The sequence below is a fragment of the Camelus ferus genome, chromosome 3 (genome assembly GCF_009834535.1).
Source record: "Camelus ferus isolate YT-003-E chromosome 3, BCGSAC_Cfer_1.0, whole genome shotgun sequence".
In the NCBI taxonomy this organism is placed as follows: domain Eukaryota; kingdom Metazoa; phylum Chordata; class Mammalia; order Artiodactyla; family Camelidae; genus Camelus; species Camelus ferus.
This window is the reverse complement of record NC_045698.1, coordinates 36237020-36256871: the sequence shown is the minus strand read 5'-3', so window position 1 is coordinate 36256871 and position 19852 is coordinate 36237020. Positions and strand designations below refer to the sequence as shown.

General features: G+C 47.4%; 1 protein-coding gene across 1 annotated transcript in view; it reads right to left on the bottom strand.

Moving 5' to 3' along the window:
- Window positions 1-11727: 11727 nt before the first annotated feature.
- The window catches only part of IL31RA (interleukin 31 receptor A), a 60165-nt gene continuing 52040 nt past the window's right edge, over window positions 11728-19852 (bottom strand). The window contains exons 14-15 of the mRNA XM_006187373.3: window positions 19465-19546; window positions 11728-17841 (exon numbers count right to left, since the gene is read on the bottom strand). Of these exons, the coding sequence (XP_006187435.1) occupies window positions 17395-17841; window positions 19465-19546 (529 nt within the window). The 3' untranslated portion in view covers window positions 11728-17394. The remainder of the gene's footprint in view (window positions 17842-19464; window positions 19547-19852) is intronic.

Below are 19852 nucleotides of genomic sequence, written 5' to 3'. Positions count from 1 at the left end.
GCACTTGAGTGAGGAACAGACAAGAGAGGGTAAAGCCTGGAATGAGAAACTGTTATGGAGAGTTTCTCTGCTGCTGCTGAAAACTGAAGGGGGCTTAGACCAGGAGGAAATAGGAAGGCCAAGGCAGCTCACAAGACATTTCAGAAGCCACTTAGCCAATCAGGTAAGAGGGAAAGGAGGTATATTTGGATAAACGAGCCAGGGAGGTGAAGGAGAGGTTACCCTATTTTTGATGCTGTGTGGATTTTGTCCAAAGACAGGCATCTTGCAGACAGGGGAGTCAGAGGCTCTAGGTCCCTGGCGTCTGACACTGGGCCCCATCCTCACTCTTTAGAACTGGCAGGTTTCTGTCCTGAGAGGCCAGATTATTGGTTTCAGGGGTTCATGTCCATGTCATGTCTCTGGCTGTACCTATGAGCAGAGGAGTGTGGGGCCAATAGCAAGGGAGGGTTTCCAGGGTGTGACTAGACAGGGAACCTCACAAAGGTGTCTCCAGGCAACTACTGATTGCAAAGAGCTGAGAAACACCTCATTTCCTCTTTTAAGACAATTGTGGTCAGTACTGCTGCTAATCAATGTCTGCCTTCATCTCTTCTTCCTAAACTGCCTAAGCCAGCTGCCTACACTCCCCAGGACGTTGCCCTGTGCCTGCAGGCCCCATCAGAGGTTCTGTTTGTGAAGAGCATCGAGGAAGATGACACTGATGGGATAGGAAAACGTGGGACTCCTGTCCCAGACATGCTCCAGGTTCTCAGTAAAGCCAGGTTTATACCCTGCCCAAGTTCAGCTCTTCCCAGTAATACAGATAGACTCACAGAAATGAATGAATAATGCAAGGTTACCCGCTAGAAAAAACGTGGGCTTTGGAAGAAAACCTGGCACAATTTCTCTGACCCTCATTTACCTCATCTGTAATAACAGCAATAAGCACACACCAACAAATTTGATCACCTAGAAGAAATTGATTAACTCCTGGAAGCACACAACCTACCAAGACTGAATCATAAAGAAACAGAAAATCTAGACAAACTGACTGCAAATAAGGTGATTGACTTGATCATCAAAAACCTCTCAACAACAACAAAAGCCCAGCTCCAGATGGTGTCACTGGTGAATTCTATTCAACATTCAAAGAAGAATTAATACCGATCCTTCTGAAATTCTTCCATAAAATAGAAGGGAGCACTGCCAAATTTGCTTTACAAGGAGGCCAGGATGACCAAAACAAGACAAAGACACTCCAAGAGTATTACAAATGAACATCCCTGATGAATGTAGACGCAAAAACCCTCAATGAAATATTAGCAAACCAAATCCAACAACACCTCAAGAGGATCATACACCATGTTCAAGCTGGATTCATTTCAGGGATGCAAAGATAGTTCAACATACACAAATCAATATGATACACCACATGTACAAAATGAAGGATAAAAATTATTTGACTATCTCAATAGATGCAAAAAAGCATTTGATGAAATTCAGCACCCATTTATGATAAAAACTCTCAACAAAATGGGTATAGAGGGAACATACCTCAACATTATAAAGGTGATATATGGCAATTCCACAGCTAACATCAGACCCAATAGTAAAAAGTTGAAAGGTTTTTCACAAGATTAGGGACAAGGATGCCCACTCTTGACACTTTTATTCAACATACTATTGGAAATCTTAGAGCAATTATGCAAGAAAAAGAAAAAAAAAGGGATCCAAGTCGGAAAGGAAGAAGTAAATTGTCACTATTTGCAGATCACATGATATTTTATATAGAAAGCCCTAAAGACTCCACAAAAACTGTTAGAGCTAATAAATTAAATGTGCAGGACAGAAAATCAACATATAAAAATCAGATGTGTTTCTATACAGTAATAACATACCATCAGAAAGAGAAATTAAGAACACAATCCCAATTACAATGTTACAGAAACACAGGCCAGCCAAGAAACAAGCACCAGTCAGAGGGTTGGAGTACTCAGATTTATTACACCGGCAGGCTCAGAGGGGCTTCTGCTCCGAGCTCTGAGCACCTTCAAGATATGTGCATGAGGTTTTATAGGGTTAATTACAAGCTTGGGATTTTTAGCCAATGGGGGGTGAATAGCTTCAGCAGCATCGCTATCACAAAAGCAGAAGCAGGGAACAACTTAGTAGCATCACTATCACAAAAGTAGAGGCAGGGAGCCAGCAAACTGACTCTCCAAGGCCAGATATGTCTCGCTGAAAATCCCAGCTGGCTAGCAAAAACATGAGCAGGGAATCAGCAAACCGACACTTACTAACTTGGGTTTATGAATTAGCCCAGCCCGGCTTTTCCTTCATAACAACTGCATCAAAAAGTAAAATACCTAGAAATAAATTTAACCTAGGAGGCGAAAAAGCTAAACACTGAAAACTGTAAGACATTGACGAAAGAAATAAGGCACAAATAAATGGAAAGATATTCTGTGCTCATGGGTTGGCAGAATATTATTTAAATGTCCATACTACCCACAGCTGTCTAAGATTCAACATAACCCCTATCAAAATTCCAATGGCATTCTTTTTTTACAGAAACAGAACCTAAAATCCTAAAGTGTGTGTGAAATCACAAAAGATCCCAAATAGCCAAAGAAAACTTGAGAAACAACAGCAAAGCTGGAGGCATCATGTTCCCTGATTTCAAGCTGTATTACAAAATTATAGTCAAAACAGTATGGTACTGGCATAAAAACAGACACACAAATCAATGGAACAGAATAGAGAGCCCAGAAATAAACCCATACATTTATGGTCAATTAATTTATGATAAAGGAGCCAAGAATATATAATTGGGAAAGGACAGTCTCTTCAATAAACAGTTTTGAGGAAACTGGACAGCACATGCAAAAGAATGAATCTAGATCTCCATCTTAAACCACACACAAAAATTAACCCAAATGGATTAAGGCTTAAATGTAAGACCTGAAACCATAAAACTCCTCAACTACATTCACATTAAGCTCTCAATCCACCCTGCAGAATACTGAAATTATGACAATAGAAAGAGGCATTAAATGTATCAAGCACACAACTTTCTCAGACAGATCTGAATTTTACTGAAAACTAATTCCATCATTTTCTAGTGTTATGACCTTGGGCAATGTCATCTCATTAGCTCTATTTTTTTTTAAATAAAAATAATAATTGAATCTACTTCACAGAGTTGTTTTGAGGCTTAAATAAAATTAGACACATAAAATTTTTGCATAGTGACTGGTCCATAGTAAGGACTCAGTAACGGCATTTAGTGTTAGTAAAGTGATACAGAAGGTAGGAAGAAAGAGCACAAAACCTGGATTTCTAGGTTTTCTTTTCTTTCTCAACCTACCTGAGGAAGACTGCGCACCAGTTAAAGGACACACATGGATGGGAGTTTTAATTTATCAGGAGGTTAGGAAAAGTTCCACCACTGTGGCCTAAATATAATCTTAAAAGGAGATCAAACAGGCCGAGAAGAAAGGCAGGGTGTGAAAACAGAGGCAAGGAGAGCAATGGGGGCGGCTGTCCCTGTTCAGGAGAGAGTGAAAAGGCTTGAACTGTGACAGGGTCAGGAAGACAAAGAGGAAGGGCTAGATAGTTGAGGGTGTTGATGGGGTAGGATCATTAGTATCTGGTCAAAGGTGTGTGGACAAGAATCACGCCTGCCATTTCAGTAAAGGAAGGACATTGCAGCCATCAAGCCATCAGCCGCTGCAGCTGCCCCTGACTGTGCACCCTGAGGGGATTCAGGATGAGAACAGGATACCGGCCCTAGATAGTTAAGGTGCATATCAAAGGAATGATTTCAGTGAGCCCAGATTCTTGCATCTTCCCACACACAGAAAAGCACTAAAATCATTAACTTGAGATGCCTGTTTTTTGTGATTTGCAGTAATCTTCTGATATTCGACTACATTTTTTTTCCCCAACAAAAACTCCTATACATCCTGGCGCCTCTCTTACCTTGGGAACAGTTCCCCAGAGCTACGGGAGAGGCTGTCTCCCAGGCCGCAGTTCTCAGTAAGGCCGCCACGTAACACTTAATTCTCCACTTCTAGGTTGTGCTTTTGTTTTTGTTTTGTTTTTTTCCAGTCAACAGGTGGTACGTTTTTTCAATTTTCTTACAAAAAAGATATCAGTGACCATTTTCCAAGATCTGACGAATACTGACTGAGTAAAACACGAAGCTGCTGAGGCATGGCCCCAGTGGGCGGGGCGGGCTGAAGCGGACGACCCACCTGGCCTCCAGGTCCCCCCACCTCAAAAGCTCCCAAGTACTTCCTCTCCCCACCCTCCCCTCAGCCACACAGTCCCAGGATCGCACCCAGGATCCGACCTCACCACACCCTGCGCCTCTAAATCCCTAATTCCTACCTCTCCCACCACCTCCCCTCCCAGCTCCCTCCGCCATTCCCGCAGGAAAACCTCCATTTCAACAACCAAAACCTCCCCCCTTTCTCTATCAGCTGTGTCCTCCTCTACCCTCACCCAGACTCTGTGGGTGCCTGCCTCTCACTGGAAGTCTGCACCCCGATAAACTAAGTACCTGCCTCTCCTCCATGTAGAGTATTTTGAGGCTGACCAACATCATGACTGACCAATCGCAAATTTAAATTATTCTTTCAAGAGTGCAAGACTATCTCTTACCTTTCCTTCACTGCTCAAAACTTCCATCACCATTTACTCTCCTGTGAGATGAGCCAGCCTCACATTCAAAATACTATTAAATTTTTTTTCAAAAAGCACGATGCGCATATCTGTTGTTCTCTGGGCACTCACCATGTGCCAAGCACTGTGTTCAGCTCAGAACAATCGTCTCATCATTAAATGATAAACAATCATTTAATCTCCCCTTAGTTGAATGCAATGATACTATTCTCCCCTCCACCGATTTTATAGGTAAAGGTTTACAGAGGTCAAAGAGCTCATGAAGGGTCACAGGTGAGCAGTCAGCAAAGCTGGGTCTGGAAACAGTTCCTCCTGCAATGCTCCTTCTCCACACACCAAGCTGTAGCTTAAATATTGGGGGCTGCCCCTCGCAGGCCCCAGCTGCCGGGGGAGCATTAAATGACATAATCTTTGACCACACACAGCATAGTACCTGGTACATGTTAAACAAACATGTGCTCAGCACATTTAGTTGCTAAATGAGGCTGCCCTGCCAGGGTGCCAGGGTACTTCCCCATGCAGCTAGTTTTCTGAGCTTTGCTTCCCACCCCTGGCCCTGTGGTTCCTCTTTGGTGGGTGGCTGGCCTCCTCGGCCTCCACACACAGTCAAAAGTACCTGGAAAGTTCCACACCCAGTGAGGAAGCTAGTAGCAACGAAGACGCATAAAAGAGGCAGGTTTAAGAGCATAAACACCCAGGACCCAGCCACTTACCTCCAGCTTCCCCTGCAGGGTCAGGCGGGTGCCGCCTTCCTCAGGACCATTTCTGAAATCCCACCCTCCTTGGCTTCTTCTCCTTCCCTATCAAGCTTCCCTCACGCCTTTCCCAGTTACTCCTGGGAACTCCCTGGTGATAAATTTGTTACAGCTGAACTGATGCCTCAGGGTTTGCATCTGCGGAATTAACCTAAGACCCCCCCCTCCCCAGCACCCTGCACAGATGCAGCCGTCTCTACTCTGATGTGGCCTTGATCTAGGGTGAGAGGGGACAGGTGTGCAAGAAGGGTCTGGCTGATGGTCGGAGGCAGACTCACTCAGAGGGTCAGACTCTTTCGCCTGGCCCCCGTTTACTAAACTCGGAAAGTGCCCGTCGGGACAGCCTATTCATGCATTCCATTTAACAGCCTCGCGCCCTCTGGAATGTGGGCCGGGGAGGCTGCAGCTGAATCTGCTCAGCCCTACAGGTACTGCACTGCTTCTCCACCCACAAGGCAAGCAGAGCCTTGAGCCCGCCTCCACCCGGACCCACCCTGCTTCTGCACAACTATCATTTCCCGCCTTCACTCCACATCCAATTTTGAGGGCACTGGCCTCACAACAGGTGGATTAGCTACCAGTTTGGCGTTTTCAGTTACAAAACACTTATCCAGAGAGAATCTGTACTCCAGCATGAGAAGTAAGTGAGTTTTTCAGGGACCTAAGAACATATATGTGACCTGAGAAAAATAAATATTGGCTAAAAACCAAGAAAAGAAAATTGCAAAGATATTTAATTAAGCTGGTATAAAACACAATGTGAAATCAACTTCATTATTTTGAAATTCATAAAAATGTCATTTTGTTTGCAAACAAGTTGCAAGTTATATTAGAATAGAGATTGCTCTCAATTTACAAGAATCTCTATAGATGGAGGATGACTGCTGAGAAATCACAAAACAAAGTTACATATAGTTAAATAATTTAAAAAAACAAAACATAAAAACCTTTCCAAAATGTTGACAGCACAAAAATTATAATTTATGTGAAATATGGAAATTTCACGGTATTTGACAATCTGTGGGCTCCCCGGGGCCCATGAAGCCTCTCAGGGGGCCCAGATTTTAGCACATGCTCTATGTCCCCACCTACTTTCACCAATCAACATGCCCCAACTTGTCAACCACAATTCTGGCAGACCAGCCAGAAGTCACCCTATTTTCCTTCATGTTACAAGGGAGCAGGACATCTGACCAATCTAAGCTGAGGGGGCTGGTTGGAGCCTCGAAATGAGAACAAGGATGAACACAGCAGGTTTTGCTAAGAGTTTGGCAGGGCTCTGGTCCTTTGGACAGAGTGGATGATTCTATGACACTGGTGTCCCTCAGAGAGGACCAGATGGCCTGTGTTTAGCGCCCAGGTCATCCTAGGAGATGAGACAGAGCAAACCCTGAGGTCTGCAGTCCCACACCCACAATGGCTCAATGGCAAAAACAGTTAATGGTTAAATGGGTAAAAAATGGATGTTGGCCATAGGGATGAAGCCAGGAGACAGTCCAGTTTGTTGCTGTTGTAAAATAAGGAATGAGCATTCCTGGATGGTTCTCTGCGGCATGACCAAGTGTACTGAAGGGCCAGCTGGGGTCACGAGGAGCATCATGGGAGCTGGGAGGGCCCCTGGGGCCCAGCTGGAGGTTGATGGACCTGAGGAGCAAGGCCTGCCAAGGAATGGGGAGCAAGGGCCACCCTTACACTCCAGCTGTTCCGGTCAGGGGATGGGCTCTCTGAGGGTACTGTTGAGGTGGGAAGCCCCATGAAAAAGATGACAGGACCCCCACGCAGGGCCACTACTCTCCTGCCAGCACCATTCGGTTCTCTGGCCCAGCAGGATTATCTCACTTTTTAACTCTGAAATGGCTTACTTCTAGGAAAGTGGAACTTACCCCTAAGAGTCTATTGGTTCTCTGAAATAACTCCTGATCCATTTCTATCACTCCTGATTGGTCCATTTCTACAAAGCTCGTTCCTAATTAGTCACCTTTGTTACACCTTATTTGCATATGATGTTGCAAAGTATAGACTGGCAGCCTATAAAAGCCTGTGTAAACCTACAGACGGGGTCCAGAGCTTGGAGTGTTAACTCCTCTGGGCCCGCTGGTGTAATAAACCTGAGTTCTCCAACTCTCCGAGTGCTGCTTGTTCTCTTGCCTTGATCCAGGTTGCTGTCGCAACTGAGCTGTAACACTGAGCTGTAACACACTTTTCTACAACACTGTCACGGAGCACAAGCTAGCTGATGGTCTGGGGACAGCTGGATGCATCACACTCAAGATAATGCCAACATGAGAACACAACTTTAAAAGAGGGGACAGGCCCAGGAGCTGCAGCATAGGGTCACATCATTCTGGTTTGCCCAGGACTTTCAAGTTTAAGCACTGCCGGGCTCATGTCCTGGGGTCCCATCAGTTCCACACAGCTGGGCACCCGGATCACCACCAGTGCTCCACACAGCCCCTCAGGAGGTGGGGGCACAGCAGACGGCAGGAAGGACAAGCAGGTAGCCATGTAACCCTAGAGAAGAGAGCTTGGTTGCCAAGGTTCTGCAGTCTTGCTGGTGAGAACAAGCCAGAGAATTCCTGTGAACTTGTTACTGGGCCTGGGTCCTAATCCCAAAGAGGTGTGGCCCCAGGAAGCCAGGGAACCAGAGTGCAAGTGCCAGGAGACTTTACCATGTCACTTCCTCCCTGCTGCCTCTCACCAGCAAAGGCTGCCTGGCATGAGGGACAGTGGGGCGTGAGAGGAAGCTAGGGTGATCATCCGTATTCATGTGCCTTGAGCTTTGGTCCCAACTCACACACAATGGTTCTGATCCCAGACACAACCATGAGTGTCCCCAGCTGCTGCCGGAGCCTGTCTGCCTTCCTGCCTGGCCTGAGAAGCCAGGAAGTCTTTCCAGGGTGTACCCATCTGTGGGCCTGGGGGTTTGGAAAATACTGCTTTGGGTCCAAGAGACACTGCCTTTGGACAGAGCATTCTCTCTTTGGTTAAAGTATCATGTGTTCTCTGGAACTAGCCCCTGAGATGTCATGAATTGTCAGCTTAGGAGGCTGTTATTTTACCATCAGGAAATCAACATCTAACAACCCTAGGGGCTTTTTCCAGGAACTCATATTTTTTTCCTGGAGGAGAGCAAAGGCTGGCTGATAAAGTATGTACTGGGAAGGGGCTTAAGTTATAGTCACATGCTGACTCCTCTGAAGAAAAGGCTCAACTTAGCTTCCAAGTAAATATTCATTATTTATTTGGAATGGCAGAGGGAATTTTTTTCCATCCTTTGGGTTGATCCCTATGAAGGAAGATCTGGAATACAGAAGCTCTGAGATGTGTACATATCACATCTGGGGGCTGTCCACTAATTGGGGTGTGCTGCCACGGAATGCAGGGCCCTGCCCTGTCCCGCACATCCAGTTAATACTTTGGAATTCTGAACTGAGCAGAAGTTTGTTTGGACCTGGCCCCACCTCCACTCACTCCCCTCCCAGGGCTTTGCTCTTGTGGTTCTGATAGGTCAAGACCCCCCATGGGTCCTGGCAGCTGTGAGCAGCCCTCAAGTCTGCTCTCTTAGCTCCTCCATCTAGGAACCAGCCCATCTGGTGGACAATGTGCACTGGTCAGCTCTCTGCCCCACAGGAGAGGAGGCCTGTCCCTGCAGAGCAAGACCTGTGGAGTCCAGCTGGGCACGTGACCTGGGGTGTCTAATTCTGGGCTGACCAATAGTAAGCCCTCTGAGTCACAGATCCAGCGCCAGGTTCTCTAGGTAGCTTTGTCAGTAATAAGATGGTATCTTGATCTCTGTCTGTGCTCTGGTCTCAGACAAGGCTGGTCCATGGGTCAGGAACACTAAGAAGCAGACAAGCACTGGCATCTCAGGAGAAAGTTAACAGATGCAGAGTTAACTGAGGCTTTGGTTGGGGTCTTAACGATGTGCTTCAGGCCCCAGGCTGACCTCAGCCCCAGTGAGCAGAGGGAGATATGAGTCCAGAAGGACTGCCAGAGAGATGCAACGGTGCTGGCCCTGTAGATGGAGGAAGGGCCACAGCTTCTAGAAGGAATAAGGGCAGCTTCTAGAAGCTGGAAAAGGCAAGGAAACAGATTCTCCCCTAGAGCCTCCAGAAGGAACGCAGCCCTGCTGTCACCTTGATTTTAGTTCAGTGAGACAATGTTGAACATCTAACCTGTAGAACTGTAAAGTGATAAATCTGTATCTCTCAAGGCACTAAGTTTATGGTAATTTGTTACAGCAGTAATAGACTGATACCTATTAACTCTAAAAGTGTAGCACATGAGCAAATAATTTAAAAGAAACCTCACCCATTACTTTGCTAAGGAGTTTGGGTGTTACCTAAGAGCCATAGGGAATTAGGAAGCAGGAAAGAGACGGAACCAAATCTGTGCATAAAAATCACTCAGGAAGTAACACAGAGGATGGATTTGGGGGTAGGAAGGAGGACTGCAGGCAAGGAGACCAGTGAGGAGGCTGCTCAAAGGTCCAGATCAAAGATGACCAAGGCCAGGGCTGGCTTGGGAGCAGGGGGAATGGAGTGGAGAGGACTGATGAGAGAAGTTCTGCACAGAGGAGTGTAAGGATTCGGTGACCTATTGGATGCTGGTGGCGAGGGAGGTTGGAGCTTCAATGACACCAAGTGTCCAAGTAAGAGAATGGAGAGGTAAGATCTGAAAGAGGAGAGGTGGGTTGTGGATGCATGTTAGAAGTCTGACATGTTCATTCCGAGTGGAGATGTCCAGTGAGCAGTTGGAAGTGCGGAGCCTGGGCTCCATGGAAATGATGCAGCCACAGTTGAAGCCTGGGTGTGGATGACAGAACTGGTGCAGTGAGCTGTGCACCAGGGGATCAACCCCAGGGAACTGGAGGCTCAAGGGGCAAGTCAGCCACAAGGAGGCTGAGAAACAAAGAGCAGAAGAGTGAGGAGGGAGGATTGGGAAGAGGGGATTAGTGGGAAGAGGAAAGTCACGTACAAGCCCTATTCCGACTATTGCAGTAAATCCCCTCTCGCACCAGACCTCCCTGTGCCTTGCCCGAGCCCCCGGGTGCTCTCAGCTCCCATCACTCTGTCACGGCCCCTCGTCTTGCTTCTGCAGCATCCCAAGCCCACCTTGAAGCTCGGGCTCCCTTGGGTCCTCTCTTTCCTTGTCATTCCCTGTGCTGTGAATGTGGACATGGTGCCCACTCTGCTCCTTTATTATTAACTACAGACCAAGCAGTCCAAGGAAGTGGGGCCTGGGTTCTAAGGCACCACTTTCTGGTTTCAGAACCTTGGCCACATCACTGAAGCCTCTCTGAGCTCAGTCTCCCTGTCTGTAAATGGGGTCATGGTACTACCTCTATCTACTGGCACCCACCTTTCTGCAAACTGGATAATAGTACCTCACAGCATCCTTGTACATGGAAAGCCCTTAGCACATACCTGGCACAAAATAATTGTGCTGGCAAACGTTAGCCGTCGGAGACCTTAGCAGTGAACAGAGCAAAGCCTGAGGTAACTGCGTGTGAAATATTGCCCCGTTTCAGGATTCTCCAAGAGCAGGGAGTGGTGCATGTGTGCCTTATATTTGCGTACTTAAGAGGCCAGCCTGGTGCCCTTGTTCCCTATTCCCAAACTGTCTACCCCTTGAGTGCTTGCTTTCTAATCCTCTAGAATGTTCTATTAGTGCAATCCTCTCACTTAAAAAAAAAAGAAAGAAAAGAAAGAAAACACCTGGAGAAGCTGCTACACGGGCCGTGGCCCACCCGACCCTAAACCACAGGCCAGGCTTCGGGGTCACAGGCAGCCAGAGGCGGGCGAAGACAGAGGAGCGCCATTTGGCCTCCTTACCTTTGGGAAGGAAGTGACCAGAGCAGGTTTAGAGGCCAAGGGGAAGGAATCGCTGGAGAGGGAGACGTTGAAAGCACAGGAGAGGCCAAGGAAGGGACGACAGGAGCAGCGCCGTCTCCACCCGAGACCTTCCCAGGAGAGCTAGCGGCTGGTGGCGCGACGCGCGTGGGCGGGACCCGTCATCTGCGGAGGGCGGCGAGGGGAGCGCCCGGGGGGCCAGGGGGCGGGTCTGAAACGCTGCCACGAGGAGGCGAGGAGGACGATGGGAGCCCGGGTGCAAGGCCCCGCGGACTCCTTAGCGGGAGGTGTGCGAGCAGGAGTAACTCTTTCGGCTGATTCCTGGTCACCTGTAGCTCTCCTGTGTTTCCACAGCCAAGAGGCTCCCTTCGTGTCTGACAAAGTTGGGTTTTTACATCTGGAAGTCTCATTTTGAAAATATGAGTGGGTAAAACTTTAAAATGGAAGGATAGCATAACATAAAAATGGTATTATGGCTTTATTATTTGAAGGATCAAAACATAAGTACATCTGAGGGGAGGGTATAGCTCAAGTGGTAGAACACATGCTTAGCGTGCATGAGGTCCCGGGTTCAATCCCCAGTACCTCCTCTAAGTAAGTAAATCTAACTACCTCCTCCTACCAAGGGAGAGAAATAAAGCATTTGAAAGGCTACTCTCATTACAATAACCGTATTTTCACACTCTCCTTAAGGACAGAACTTTCATGCACATGCACTACGTGTTGCATCGACACGTGAACAATATATAGAAAAGACAACTGCACAGCCCTCCAAGAGACGCCTTTCCCGGTGCACGGGGCCAGCCTTCCTCACTGCCATCAGCATTCTGGTTTGCACATATTGATTTCCATTTAAAAGGCCAGGCCTCCAGATACCTTCCTGGCATCTCGCCCCACACATACAGTGAAGCTGGGCAGAACTGAGAATCCCACCTCTAAAGAGGGGACCAGCAGCAGATACCTAGGGCCCCTTGAACAACCACCCCAAGCTCCCTGACAGCTGGCTCCATGCTCCTGTGGAGTCACTACCCTCGCCTCCCACACCTCTCTCAGCAGCAAGAGGCAGGCATGTCAGACAGGATGGCCCAGTACTGAGGGCAAGAGTGGCCCCCAGGCTTCTGCAGATATGGACTAGGGCTGTTTGTGCTTCTGAGCAAACACTTTCTCTGCTGACTCCAGCGTCCAGTAAATGCTGCAGGAGGAACAAGGACTGCTAATGACCTTTGTCATGCTCTGCTCCAGACCCTCCGCCCAACGGGGTGCAAGACACAGGTAACATCACGTACTTTGATTACAAATAGGCCTTGTTGCTAATTAATGTTTACATAAAACAATTAATGAAATACATCAGCGTGAAATGTCTCTTTTAAAATGCCCTACAAAACCCACATATTTTAAAGAGGCAGCCAAATGACAAAGTCCATCAGTTGTTCTCAGTCCTACTGTGTGCCTCTCATTCCTAGAAGCTCAGCTGGTCTCTCAACGCCCCGGGGAGCTTAGAAGTAAAAGATTCTGTAATGTCAACAGGTGGACATGCAGACAGTAAAATATAAATGGGAAAAATTCAGCTTCCCCATGATTTAAGCCACACAAATAACCACGAAGTGTCATTAACCATACAGATCGACGAAATTCAGTTTACAGCAGTGAACAGCTGATTATCAGTGGCAAAGGACAAAGACATGTCTCCTGATATTGCAAGTCAATGTAGCTTTCTGGGGGATAGAATTGCGCAATATGTGACTATGACCATGAAACTCTGACCCAGCAATTCCACCTTTGGAAACAGCCTGGAGCAATGAAGACAAAGGTGGGAAAAGAAAATTTTGTGGCATGATGTTCACTGAAGTTGCTCTCTATACCAGGAGGACATTCAAAACAACCCTTAGCAAACCGCAACAGGCAGGCAGGCAGGCCGCGGGATTCTGCGTGTCCACTATAAACTATGCTCATGCACAGAATTTTATACACAAAATAGTAAGTGAAAGCAAAGGGAGAATACGATAGAATGAATATATAACTTGCAATTGGATGAAAACGTGTGTAGGGACACATAGATCATATCAGGAGTGAATTAAGAATGATGTAAATAATTGGTAGAGATTTTTGTTGATGTTGTTGTAAAGCTGAGTCCAAAATAAAATTTAAATTTACAAAAAGAAAGAGACACAATTAGAGAGACGCTATGTCTGGATGCTAAGGAGCACCCACAGCAAGTGCTGTGGGTCCAGGCAAGGGCTAGCTCAGCCAGGATTCCTCACTTGGGCATTACCAACACCTTGAGCCAGATCATTCATTGATGCAGGGGCTGATCTGTGCATTGTAGGGTGACTACCATCATTGCGGGCTTCTATCCCCTAGATGCCAGCAACACCACCCTCCCAAAATACCTCCAGGCATTGCCAAATGTCTGACAGTTGGGGGATCGGAGACAAAGTGGTGTAAGTGATAGCCACTGATTCTCCAGCTTAGCGGTGGGCAGCGGATAGGGAGTGGTGAGGTCTAGGGGGATCCAAGGAGTTGTGCCCTTCTAAGGGGGCCAACCTTACTCAGTCTGAAATCCAGAATGACATAACCGGGTTTCTTTTTTCATTAGCAGCTAATTCAGTCTGAGCCTCAAGTCTGTGGGCTACACAGGGGCAGGTCAGCAGGCTTCTTCTGACAAGGGCCAGATGGTGACCACTTTAGGCTTTGTGGGAAAAACTGTCACAACTACTGGGTCCTGCCTTTGTGGTGGTGGTGGGGAACTGCCACAGATGACATGACAAGGATGAGCATGGCTGTGTTCCAATTAAGCTTCATTGATGGATACTGAAATTTGAATTCTATCAAATTTTCCCATGTCATTAAACATGATTCTTCCTCTGATTTTGTTTTCCAGCCTTTAAAAATGTCAGTATCATTTTTGGCTCATTGGCCCTACAGAAACAGAGCCCAGATTTTGCCTGAGAGCCGAGTGGCGGACCCCTGGAGTGAATGTGTATACAGCAGCTGCGATAACCGATAACGGGGGAGAGGGGTGCGCCACAAAGGGCGCCCAAACGCCCACGGGGAGGCCTGGCAGCCCAGTACAGGCTTTCCCCACAGGAGGGTGGAGCCACGCCAGACCCCTCCAGCACCCCCACCCGGACCCCCACCCCACATGCTGCTTCTACTGTCTGTTTTGTTGCAGCCTCCTGAGGAATCAGAATGAAGGTATCTTTTTTTAAAACAAAGATTGGCTTCTCTGCTATTCTTGTAACTTTTTTCTGGTATTATTGTAAGAGAAAGGCTATTAATAGGACACTAACATTAACTGTTTGCATGGTTCCCAGAGCCCTGGGAACTCTAACAGGAATTTTATCAGTTTTTAATGACCCTGCTAAAACACATGTTTTCCTGTTTGCATCCTCTCAGTGTCTTTTTGACAGTCACAGAGAAGACGCAGGTGGCCTTTTCCGGATGCAGAGGCAACACAGGACACTGGGAGTGGGGACAGTCTGTGACTATATCCCAGGAGAGGATGGTCACTGTGGCTTCTCTTAGGCTGGTGTCCTGTGATCTGCTCTGGAGAGCAGTGTGTGGCCTGCTGAATGAGCTCCTGGGGTTCCTGAGAAAACTGCAGCTCTTACTGGCAGGAAATGCTGACTCCTATGAGACTAGCCTGGGCATCTCAGACAAAACAGAGAGCCTCAATCTCCCTCACCCTCCAAGGCAGCCAAAGTAAATATGGAAAATGATAACAGGGGGCTGATGAGAAGGACAAAAAGGGATAAAAAAAAAAGGGGGGGAAAAAGAGTTAAAAAGATAAAAAGCTACTGGGAGTGGTGGGGAAAAAAGGAGTAGAAAATGGGAAACATAAAGGAAAGTAAGAAATGGGAAGAAGAAATGAAACAGCAGGGCTGTGGTATTTGCAAACTGTCCATGAGATGGTTCGGGCTTTCACGAATGATCATGGGAGAGAGAGCAGAGGGTAACATCTTCATCTCTGAAATCCACTCACAGGAGCCATCTGGGACCTCTTCTTTCTCTTCAGCCATCCAATTCTTGGATCTTAGGTTCAAAAGCCTCATCCAGGTGTGAGATAGACAGGATTAGGGAGACAAACTCTGGGAATGCCCCTCCCCTGCCCACCTCACATAGACTTTGAGAAGACCCCTCAGCTGGAGGTGGCAGAGGGTCACAGGAGAGAGAGAAGTGTTGAGGGGTACAAAGCTAGAACCTCCTATAAGCTCACAAATCAAAGGCAGGGTGGAAAGAGCCCCATCTGGAACTCTGGGGGACGGGCGGCTCAAAGAATTGCCCAAGTCACCACAGTCGGGGGTGGGGGAGGTATCAGTGCAGGAAGAGCCCACTACAACCAGAAATCCAGTGTATCCCATTTGTTTGGTCCCCTTCTGCTCCCAGGATACAGGGTCCCTAGTACCCTGCTCAGGCCTCCCTCATTCCTTGGTTGATCAGTAGGCACTGTTCTGTAAACTAAGAGTGATGAATTTGGGGGGCAGGGGGTGCTGTAGACATGAGATTTAATGAGGAGAGAGCTTTGGGAAAGCATCCCCCAGCTCGTGCCCACAGTAAGGATGCGGCCGTTGGCTGAGGAAAGTGGCAGGTGACTTGACAGGGACAGGTGGGGCCAAAGGCACCTCCCAAGACCAACTCTGGGCAGACAACAAACCAGAGACAAAGCCTGCTGCTTCTCTGAATGTCCTCCGGCGCTCAGAGCCAGTGCCAGGGTGGACGGGGCGTCAAAATCCCGAATGTGAATGAGTTACATACCCAAAGCGACAGAAATCACCAAATCGGGCTGTGGTTACTTCAAAAGGTCAGGGGCTTTGACTAGAAATTAATTTGGGTTATAGAAAGTAAGGCAATGGTTTGCAAGTCTGAGCCAGTGGCTCATGAAGTTTGTGCCGCTACATACACACTGACTTCTCAAACTCTCCTAGGAGAAAACCATCGTCAGCCTTTCCCTCTCGCAAGTGTCTGGCCTGCTGCTCCCAGCTGCCCCATCTCACCAGGCTCTCAGCAACCTCCCCCAATGGCCAGAAGAGACACAGCCGCACGTTAGGAAGTCATCTGACGTCACTGTGGTCAGGGTACCAGCCCTAAGTTCCAAGGTGCTGGCAGCTGAATCCCACCATCAGCACCTATGCTAAAGGCTCCACTAACTGAGCCTTGCTGGGTGAAGGCAGAGGAGCCCTGCAGTGGAGCAGCAGAGTTGCTAAGCATTGCATGTCCCCAGGCCCTGCACAGCTGCTTCTGGGAAGAGGTCATTGTAGGGTGTGTTCCTGGGATCTGAGATACCATGAGGGGTCGGACAGAGTCCCTGTAAATAGCCACGGCAGTCTTTGGTGCTTTTCTATTCCCAGGCTTGGGTACAAGACAGAGGGGCAGCGAGGGCCTCGGGATACAGTTTCCAGGGCTGGGCAATGGCCTGGAGGGTGCGGCAGACGTGCTGGCCCAGCGAGAGTCCATTCCTGTGTCCTGCTGAGGCCCTCCCTCATTCCTCCATCCAATGTGGAGTGGGCCAAGGGAGATTTAAAGAAGGTAAAGAGGAATTTCAGGTGTGCCATCAGGAAGGCCCCAGCACTTCCCGCCCCATGTTGAGAGAGAAGCATAAGCTCTGACGTGATGTCGGGACTACCCTAGAGGTGGAGCCTGGAGCCTGGGAGGTCAAGTTGAAGGGAGAGAACCCTCACCTCCCACCAGACCACACAACGCCGACTAAACAACTGTCTTCCAGCAACGGGCAGAGTCTCTCCTGGAGCTGTGAGGAGCAGCCCCAGCAAAGGCTGCGCCCATGGCCCAATTCTTAGGGAAGACCAGATTTATCCACCTCCAGGACCCATCACCCCTCCAAGTCAATCTGTCACAGGCCTCAGTGAGAGCTCGCTATCTGAACAAAAGAAAATAAATGGCTTTTTCTCTGCAAAGTGCTCAGGCTGGTCACCATCCTTTCTTCTCAAGCAAGCTACATGTTCTTGCCGACCAAGCTCAAAAAGCCGCTCGGGGCTGTGCGAGGCTCCAACACAAGCAGGACGGGGAAACACCAAGGCAGCTCTTCTAGGCAAGTCCTGATACCATCTCTCTGCAAGAGTCACCCACACTGATGTGCAAAGGGATTCAAGCCACGGCAGCTCTTAGAATTCTCTTTGAGTTTGGTCTGGAAGTTTTTCAGACACGAGAAATTCTCTGGCTGTCACTGAATTTTTCAAGTATGGATTTGGTGCTCCTTCCTCGCAGAGTTGGTCTGGCCCTAAACTTTGGGCAGAGGGGAGAAGTTGCTCTCTGACTTCTGAGCTGCTTCCCTCTGGCATTCCGGAACACGGGTGTTGGAACTTTCCCGGTGGGATCTCAGGTGAAAAGGGGGGACAATAAGGCCTATAGGGAGAGGTCACGTACTCATTCTCTTCCCCTCCCCAGATGCTTTCCTGACCCTTTCCACGCTCCTCTGTGGAAACCTCTTCCAGAAGAGTCTCAAAGTTCACCACCAACTTGTCAATAAGGTCACTGGAGGCAGAACGTGGTTTTAGAATCCTGTCTTCTGTGTTCACAGAGTCATCAAACTCCTTCAGATTTAGCTTACCCTGGAAAAGAGAAAGGGACACCCCTGCAGTGGTCACTTGGGGGCCACATATGATGTAGCCAAAAGCTATTAGGCTTGGGACCCCAATGCCTCACCTCTTGACCAGACCCCCACACTTCTCTTAGAGACCAGAGTGGTGCCCTTCCATGGGAGCTGGGCAAGAGTGGTCCATTTCCTGAGAAAGGACACACTGTATTCAAACAATTTCTTCTTCTAGAGAGAGCTCAAGGCTATTTTCCACATAATCATATACTCACTAAATCCCAGTAGGGGTCGAGGCTTCAAAATTAGAACTCTTACAGATGAGAAAACAAAATCATGAAGACAAATGACTTGCCTAACATCACCAGAAAAATCAAAGGTGGCCTTCTGGTAGGGGCCATGTACTTGTCATCTTTGTATCCCCAGAGCCTGGCTCAATCATACAGTGAGTGATTAATAAGTGCTTGCTGTAGAGGCCAGACCTACAGATGATTCAAAAAGCATTTTAGACATCAGACAATACTGCCTGTGAACTAATTTACTCTTTTAGTAACTTTTAATAAGTAGGCAAGTAAATAGGGTAAGACATGACTGATATAGGAGAGAAGAAAATAGAAATAGGAGTAACAAAAATTAAAATAAATAAATAAAAGTAATTAAAATGTTCATGTTAAAAAAAAAGACATCTGAGTTGAAACAAAAGGTAATATTAAAAATTCCTGAGCACGTGGTGGGATGGTCACTCCAGGACCTTGCTTTCAACGTATAAACAATAAGTTTCTACTGTATAGAACAGGGAACTATATTCAATATCTTGTAGTAATCTATAATGAAAAAGAATGTGAACATGAATATGTATATGTATGACTGAAACATTATGCTTCACACCAGAAATTGACACAACACTGTAAACTGACTGTACTTCAATAAAAAAAGAATGCAAAAAAAAAACTCCTGTATCAAGAAGTACTAGAAACAGTCTTTCACTAATGAGGATTTAAAGGTTATATTTGATCGAGGTTATTTCTACTAACCAAGAAATTAAACTTTTAAAATTTCAGAACAGTTTTCAATGTAAGAACTAACAAAAATTCAGGTTTTCTACTTACGGATGATTCACTAGAAAACCCCATTGCCAGTTAATGTTTGACTGTAACTTCCCCAAACTGATTTCCTCAATTTCGTAGTTTGAGGCAGCCTGCCCCAGCCTTTGAATAGAAACCACATCAGTGGCCTCCCAGCATCTCCAGGTGGTCTCTAGATTAACTTGCTCTTGGTTGCTTTTTAAATGGCCTCAATCTTATAGCCAAGTTCTCCTGCCCTATAATTAGACATGCAGGTCCTTAACGATAGGGTCGTGTCTTCCATGACATCCTTTCTAGGACCAACCAGTCCCATGCCCAGCACATATTAGGTCCCATGAGCCTGATGAGTCCTTTTCCTCTTGTTCAAAGGATGAGGTCAAAGTCATTCCAGGAAAGCTGACTGCACCTGTCCTGCCAGGGACTTTTTAGCCTCAAGATCTCTTTATGTGAACCCTGTACAAATCTCAGCCCAGGACTGCCCCTCACTTCCATCACCCTGTCCACCACCCACAACCAGCCAGCTCAATGATCTCTTTAACAAAAACAGGAGAGTTTACCTTGAAATCACCTCCGTGCCACAAGGCTATACTGCTTTCGGCAGGGTTGGGGACAGCAGGCCAACATAGCTGCTTCAATTTGCTAATAAGAGATAAGAGTTTAAAATAGGAAGTGAGTCCAGGAAGCATTTCACTTGCACTGTATGGACAAGCCCAAAGAGTACAGCTTTGCTATAGGGATTATATGGCTCCCTACTGAGTAAAGGAAGCCACGGCCTCCTGACAGGTACTGGGAAAGCAAAGCAGTTTGAAGAAGTGACATCGCAAGTCATCTACGGGACATGATGGGAAGAGACCTTGCATTCAAAGCTATTCCCACTCTTTCCAGCTCTCCCACCCCTGTATCTCCACCCCCTGGTCCTGGTGTGGGAAATCACAGCATCACAGA